At 48.1% G+C, this 7,329-nt stretch overlaps 1 protein-coding gene across 2 annotated transcripts; it reads left to right on the top strand.

Annotated features, from left to right (window-relative positions):
* The first annotated feature begins 2,211 nt into the window (after positions 1-2,211).
* On the top strand, positions 2,212-6,576 carry CUNH12orf76 (chromosome unknown C12orf76 homolog). Of its 2 annotated transcripts, none has more exons than XM_070399581.1 (2): positions 2,212-2,368; positions 5,297-6,576. In XM_070399581.1, exons 1-2 carry the CDS (start codon positions 2,236-2,238, stop codon positions 5,380-5,382), a joined length of 219 nt encoding a protein of 72 aa, XP_070255682.1. In that variant the 5' UTR covers positions 2,212-2,235; the 3' UTR covers positions 5,383-6,576. The 2 variants fall into 2 exon arrangements, 1 of the variants encoding a protein (XP_070255682.1); XR_011469013.1 differs by having other exon boundaries at positions 2,281-2,368; positions 2,779-5,382.
* The last annotated feature ends 753 nt before the right edge of the window (positions 6,577-7,329 follow it).

Raw genomic sequence — 7,329 nt, 5'->3', positions numbered from 1 at the left:
CCCCTTATCAGATGTATCATTGGCGAATATCTCCTATTATGTGGGTTGTCTTTTCATTTTGTTGATGGTTTCCTTTGCCCAAGGAGATGTATCAGAAAAAAATATTACTAAGAGAGATGTCTGAGAGTTTACTGCCTATGTTTTCCTTTAGGGGTTTTATGGTTTGAAGTCTTACATTTAGTTTTCAATCCATTTTGAGTGTATTCTTGTATACGGTGTAAGAAGGTGGTCAAGTTTCTGTTCGTATCTATCTGTCCAATTTTCCAGATAGACGTTGGTGGAATCTTTAGGGTTCTTTAGATACAGTCTCATGTCATCTGCCTGACAGAACAGACTTTAAATTCCAGTTAACTCTTTACAGACTCTTAACGGTTTTGACCCCGTGCCCGTAGGTTGTCATGCAAATTAAGCATGGGAATATTGAGCAGAGAAAGCACTGACTAAATGCAAGTATTATTCATTTACTAATTATCTAGTGAGTGTCTTCTAGGTGCCAGACATTGCACTAAGAAGACAAAATGAGACTGGTTCCTGCCCCAAGAGGCACCGGGGGCAGTGGAGGGGCCAAACTAGAGACTGAGAGCGGCGTGAGCCGGCAGGAAAAGGGCATGGAAACCTGGCGGGAAGCTGGCAGAAGAGGGTCTTCTGGGTCACCTCTGGGGTCAGTGAACGCCTGACTGAGAAGAGTCTTAAAAGACTGGGGATGTGGCCAGGAGGAAGCGGGCACAACACAGGTGAAGACAGAGAAGCGTGAACTATCCAGGTGTGTGCCAAGGACTCAGATGTTAAATATGCCTTGGCATGGAGGGTTAAGAGGGGGAGACGTAAAGGATGTGCCTAGACAGGCGGGCAGGAGTTGAATCTTGGAGTGCCATTCACTCATTCATGCATGCATTCATTCAACGAACATTCTTTTGAGCATCTACTATGTGCCAGTCAGGAGTTGGGCATAAAGCAGTGAACAGGCAAAATTCCCTGGACAGACAAAAACAAGATAATAAATAAAATTATAGTAAATGAGACGGTGATAAGTGCTAAGCAGAAAAATAAAGCAGAGAAAGAGGTTAAGAGGTAGTGTGTGTGTGTGTGTGTGTGAGTGTGTGTGTGTGTGTGAGTGTGTGTGTGTGAGTGTGTGTGTGTGTGTGTGTGAGTGTGTGTGTGTGAGTGTGTGGGTGTGTGTGAGTGTGCGTGTGGTTGTTCAGTCTTAAGGTGGTTAGGGGAGGCCCTAAAAGGAGACATTTGACATTTGCACAGACATGAATGAGGTGAAGAGTGAGCCATGTGTATGTCAGAGGGAAGAGGATCCTTCATGGCAGAAGGAACGGCAAATGCAGAGGTCCATGGCGATGGTGGGCCTGGTGGGTTTAAGGAACATCGGTGTGAAGGGAGGGACATGATAGGGGAGGAGGGGGGAGGGGATGAGGTTTGAGTAGTACAGGGTGTGTGTCTGTGTGTGGATGCTCAGGGTATAGGACCTTGAAGACCACTAAGACTTTGACTTTTAAAAGAAAATGTATTTCGGAGGGAAAGGGGGAGAGAGAAACATTAAGGAAGAGAGCACAGCACTGATTCACCAGTCAGCTGCCTCCTGCACGGGGACCGAGCCTGCAACCCGGGCACGTGCCCTTGACTGGGATCCAACCCGGGGTGTGTGTGTAGGGGGGGGGGGGGGGGGAGGAGGGGGAGGGCGGGGGGGTTAGTCTGCAGACGGACTCTCTATCCACTGAGCCAAACCAATTAGGGCAAGACTTTAACTTTTACTCTGAGCCAAATGGAGAGCCACCGGGGAGTTTCCAAGAGGCAGAACATGGTCTGACTTTCCTTTTAACAGGATGACACCGCCTTCTGCGGGAAGAGCAGAGCAAAAGCAGAGGGTGTGGGTGCAGGTCAGGAGGGAAGCAGTTCAGTAAAGGAGCTACCGCAACAATCCAGACAAGAGACGTGGCAGCTTGGATCAAGCTGGTAGTTGTGAAGGGAGGGAGAAGCAGGATTATTTATTATTATTTGTTTTATTGCGGAAAATTAAAATAAAATAAAATTTAAAAAGCCCTGGCCCGTGTGGATCGGTCGGTTGGGCTTCGGCTGCCGGTTCCCTTCCCGGTGGGGGGCGGCACTATAGTTACCCTGGCAACGACGCGCCGCACCAGCGGAAGCAGTGACAGTAGGGGCTGGGCGAGTGGAGACGGAGGCGGGGCTTCCGGCGGAAGTGGGCTCTGCCGCTGCGAGCTCGGGAAGATGCTGCGCGCAGTGTGGTGGTGGCTGTGCCTCGGCCTGTGTGGCCTCCTCGTGGGGCGGGTGAAGGCCCCGAGCCCGGTGGAGCCGCTGGAGCAGAGCCGGCCGTACGCGGTGCTGCGGGGGCAGAACCTGGGTGAGCGGCGGCGGGCGGACAGGCGGCGGGATCGGGCCTGCGCTTCCGCCTCTTGGGGCGCCGGGAGCCTGGCCCGCGCGGGGCGGACGGCGGGGATGTGTGAGGGTTGGGGCTGCAGGTGCGACCTCGCCAAAGGCCTGGGAAGAGGGCCTGAGCGTCACAGCCCGGCGCCAGGCCGGTACACACCAGCTCCCTGTATGTGCTGCTTGCACGAAAGGCCTGCGAGTCCGGGGCCCTGGGTCTCCATCTGCGTCCCCTCCTTCCGGGCCGTGGGCCCAGGCTAGGCAGCAAGGCGCGTCATAGTATTCACCCCACTCCCTCCCCTATGGTCAGTCACAACGGGGATTGACATTTGTTGCCCATTTGCCGTGTGTTGTGCTCAGCATTTTGTACACTTGATTTCATTTCAGCCTCACAGTAAATAAGGGATGGGATGATGTTCAGCCGTATTTTACAGATAAGAAAAATGAAACCCAGATATTTGCCCAAGGTTACACAGCTGGAAAGTGGTGACGGCCAGGATTGGAACCTCGGCTTTGTGTGAGAGCATCTCTTCCACAAATACATACATGCAAGGGCCACGGCTATGGAAGGGACCCTGGAGCTTAACGCCTGGCAAGCTTCAAACTCACTTCCTCTTGTTTGGCCACAGTCCTTCTTTTCCACAGCAGCTCACTGGTACATCTGGATATCTACAAAGTTGCCACATAGTATCATTTATGGATTATCTTTACATGAACTCATTGTCATTTTAAAAATATATATATTTTAACAATTCAAGAGGGTCAAAACTAGAAAGGCCGTGGAGAACCCGACAGTCTCAGTCAGTCCCTTATTTAAACATTAAGGAAACCAAGGCACAGAGAGGGTGAGAGATGTCTCAAGGTCACACAGGAAGCTGGTGGCCAGGCAAGACTAGAATTAAGGTGTTGTGTCCCCCACCCCCGAATTCTGGTTTCCAGCCCAGTGCCCTGAGCCTCCATCCAGGGGAGGCCACCTCTGGGAAGGATTTGGAAGCCTCAGTCCCCATCTCTTCTTTGTACCCATCCTCAGCATCTGAAAGCTTGAGGTCATGTGACTTATTTACTGGAGGCCCGGTGCACGAAATCATGCAACAGTGTGGTCCCTTGGCCTGGCCTGCGGGATCGGCTGCAACGGGCTCTCTGACATCCCCCGAGGGGTCCCCACTTTCGAGAGGGTGCAGGCTGGGCCAAGGGACCCCACCGTTGCACAATCAGGCTGGGAGGGACTGGGGGAGGGCTCCAGGGTGTGTTGGACCTATCTCGCTCAGTCCAGATGGACAAGACCCCAGCAGCAAGCTAACCTACTGGTTGGAGCGTCTGCCCCCTGGTGGTCAGTGCATATCATAGCAACTGGTCAACCGGTTGACTGCCCCCGGTGGTCAGTGCATGTCATAGCAAGCAGTTGAGTGGCCTTAGCATATCATTAGCATATTACGCTTTGATTGGTTGAACAGACGACCAGATGCTTAGCATATTAGGCTTTTATTATATAGGATTTTAATATTTTTATTGATTTCAGAGAGGATGGGAGAGGGATCTAGAAACATCAATGATGAGAGAGAACCATTGATCGGCTGCCTCCTGCACTCCCCCTACTGGGGATCAAGCCCGAAACCCGGGCATGTGCCCTTGACCAGAATTGAACCTGGGACCAGGTTTAGTCCACAGGTCAAGGCTTTATCCACTGAGCCAAACCATTAGGGCTCATTGTCAAGTATTTCTCACTTACTGTTTGCCTAGCTAGCTAGCACTATGCTAAGTGGTTTCCACACATTATTCTGCTTTATCCTTTAGAACAGGGTTTCTCAACCTGGGTACTACTGACATGTTGGATTGGATCATTCATTGTTAGGATGGGAGGAGGTGAGACAGGCTGTCCTGCACACTGAGATGTTTAGCAGCAACCCCAGCCTTTACCCACTAGATGCCAGTAGCACACCCCTCTCCCAGTCCAGACAATCAGAATATCTCCAGACATACTTACCAACACACGTACATTTGCTTGTTAAAAGTAACATCATTTTGAAAGCCTCCCACAATTCTGAGAGTCACACAATCGGGGGTGCATGTGACTTCTGTCAGGTTGCTGGTTACATTAATTTAAAGCCAGGTCCTTGTATCTAGTCCTCGACCACAGATTAACTTGAGTTACCAATTGCAGGTCCCATTTCTCACTTGAGCACATTGTAAGTTTTAGTTGTGAAATTTACTTTCAAAAGTGCAGTAGGTTATGAAGTTAGTAAATTGCTTCTTTGATCAGAAGGCCCTTCTCAAAACTCACATAGAGACTGAAATACTTTATTCTTTATTGAATTTCTAGTTTTTATAAATGGCTTTAAAACCATAGTTGGGCTCCCTGCTTTTATTCAGTTCGTTATTCTTTGCCTGCAACCCTTTCTTTAAACTGAGAATAAAATCCATGTTTCCTTCTATGTGGACTGGCTGCAATCTTCCTCTCTAGCTTCATTTCCTGCCTTTCTCTCTTCACTGCTCCCACCCCTATCATGCTTGCCTCCTATTCATTCATTTGCTCTTTGGCTTGCTCTGGCCTCAGTGGCCCTCATTTGCTGATCTTGGGGCCTGCAGTGCTCTCCCTGCAAATCATACGGCCAGCACCTTGATTCCATAAAGTCTCAGCTCATGTGTCCCCCTCAGATGCTTCCTCCCCCACGTCACATTAGTTTCCTTCACTGCAGCTCGTCAGGCTCTGTGAAATGCTCTTATTTGTGTACATTCTCTCCCCTCAATACATGGAGACTCCCAGAGAGAGGGCAGTTCAAGGCTGTTTCCCCCACACCTGGCACCGTGCCTGGTCCTGAGTGGCATTGGGTCCATCATCGCCAACGAATGACGACTTACAGAACCTGGAGCCGCCATTAGGAGGTAACCTGTATTCCTTTTGCAGTGTTGATGGGAACCATTTTCAGCATCCTGCTGGTGACCATGATCCTTATGGCATTTTGTGTCTACAAACCCATTCGGCGTCGATGACAGCCGAGCAAGCAAGTGCTCCCAGGAGTATTTGGGAACAGAATAAGTTGTGTTGCACATGGGTCAGTGGAGACGTTGGAATCCGAACTTTCATGCTTGGAAATGACGTTTGGTCTGGACAATTGGTAAATGCTGATTTAGAAAAAACATCTAGCAGTTTTTTTGTAACACTGTAATGCAAATAATTGGCCACTGAGTCTGCTTCTAGTATTTTTTTTTTGTATGTGGCTTATTTGTTAGTAAGACCTAAAGCTCAGTGTAAAGTTCTGTGTAAAAATGGAGTGCTCATGAGAAAGGAAACACAGTAACCTTGTGAGTGATATAAAACCACATTGGGAAGGACTAGTCATTAATGTGTGAAAAGATGAAGAAGACTTAACATGTAGACAGACATTCAGTACTTAAGCAGCACTGGTGACAATAGGTTAAGAATCACAACGTTTGTAATTGCACTGAATTGGCCTAGAGTACTCTGGTTGCAAAGCAGTGTCCGCTGTGGGGAGCTTGGGCCGTCATCCCTCATCCAGCATCGACTCTGCACTCAGGTGCCCCCACTGAAGTCAGGGTCACAGCAGGTAGGCCAATGGTCATGTGTATGCTTGGCCTGGAAGGCTCTGGGGTTGGACTGAAAATGTTTCTAGTTGACCCATCTGAAAAAGAACTACTTGCTGCTCAAACACGCGGATCTCCCTGGTACTGCACTGAAATCTCCAGCCCTTGGCCTGAAACTTGCGGCAGCTTTTCAGATTTGGAATCTAAGAGACTTAGCAGGAACTCTTTCTCTCGGCCCTGGGTGGGAATGACTCGCTGTACTAGGCAGAGTGGCGAGTGGTATGTGTTTACACAAACTTAATTTCAGCTTTGGAAACGCTGCTGTTTGTTTGCACTGTTGGTGAACTGGATCTTCCCCCTATTGAAATGATACTTTTGTACTTACAATGTGGTCATCAGTATTTATTTTATTTTAAAGGTGCTAAGTTTAATTGTGTTGTTAAATTGAAATGCCTATCTTGTGCTCCAAACACAGCACGAATTTTTTTTTTAAACCTGCACTTAATGTGAAATAACTGACGTGGGATCCTGTAACTCTTTGACTTAAGGATTTTGTTTGTAACCTTAACATTGAGGCATTCAAATGTTAACTGTTCTGTGCTTTTCAGCAAATGTCAACTAAAATTAAAGTTAAATCTTACATCCTGTTTTACTCCTAATTATGTTCCAAGCCTTTAAAATGCAGGTGCGTGTTTGACTCAGATCTCTTAAGGAAGCACTGTGAAGTGGAATTTTAAATTCACATGTGAAATAATACTATTTCCTCAGTGTAAGGCATTATTTCTGAAAACTGAGCCGGGATTAATCTCTCAGGCTGGCCAGGGTCTGGAGACCTGGATTCTTGTCCTAGCTCCAGTCACAAACTGCCTTAACTTCCTCAGAGCCTCCGTTTCTCATCTTTGAAATGGTGACATACACACTTTTTCTTAAATATTGTGAAGATTAAATGATTTGAAAACTAACTCAAATGAAGGTGGGATTACTAGTTAGCCTGTCCCATAGAAATCTGTGTTACTGGCTGGAAGGAGGTGTGGGTGGGATGCTGAGACTGGCATCGACAGGGCTAAGTCCCACCTCATCTGGAACACATTTTGATATGCTGCCAAGAAATTCATTGCCACTTTTAGGATTTTATTTTATTTTGTTAATCCTTACCCGAGAATATTTTTCCATTGATTTTTAGGGAGAGTAGAAGAGAAAGGGAAAGAGAGAGAAACATCGATGTGAGAGAAACTCATCAATTGGTTGCCTCCTGCACGAACCCTGACCAGGGACCAGGCCAGGAGGAGCCTGCAACCAAGGTACATGCCCTTGACTTGGAATCAAACCGGGGACCCTTCGGTCCACAGGCCAACACTCTATCCACTGAGCCAAACTGGCCAGGGCCACTTTTAA

Source organism: Myotis yumanensis, unplaced genomic scaffold (assembly GCF_028538775.1).
Source record: "Myotis yumanensis isolate MYYU_CA2020_CCGP unplaced genomic scaffold, mMyoYum1.0.hap1 SCAF_19, whole genome shotgun sequence".
NCBI classification, from domain to species: Eukaryota; Metazoa; Chordata; class Mammalia; order Chiroptera; family Vespertilionidae; genus Myotis; species Myotis yumanensis.
Note: the sequence above shows the minus strand (reverse complement) of the source record. Positions and strands in the feature narration are given on the sequence as shown.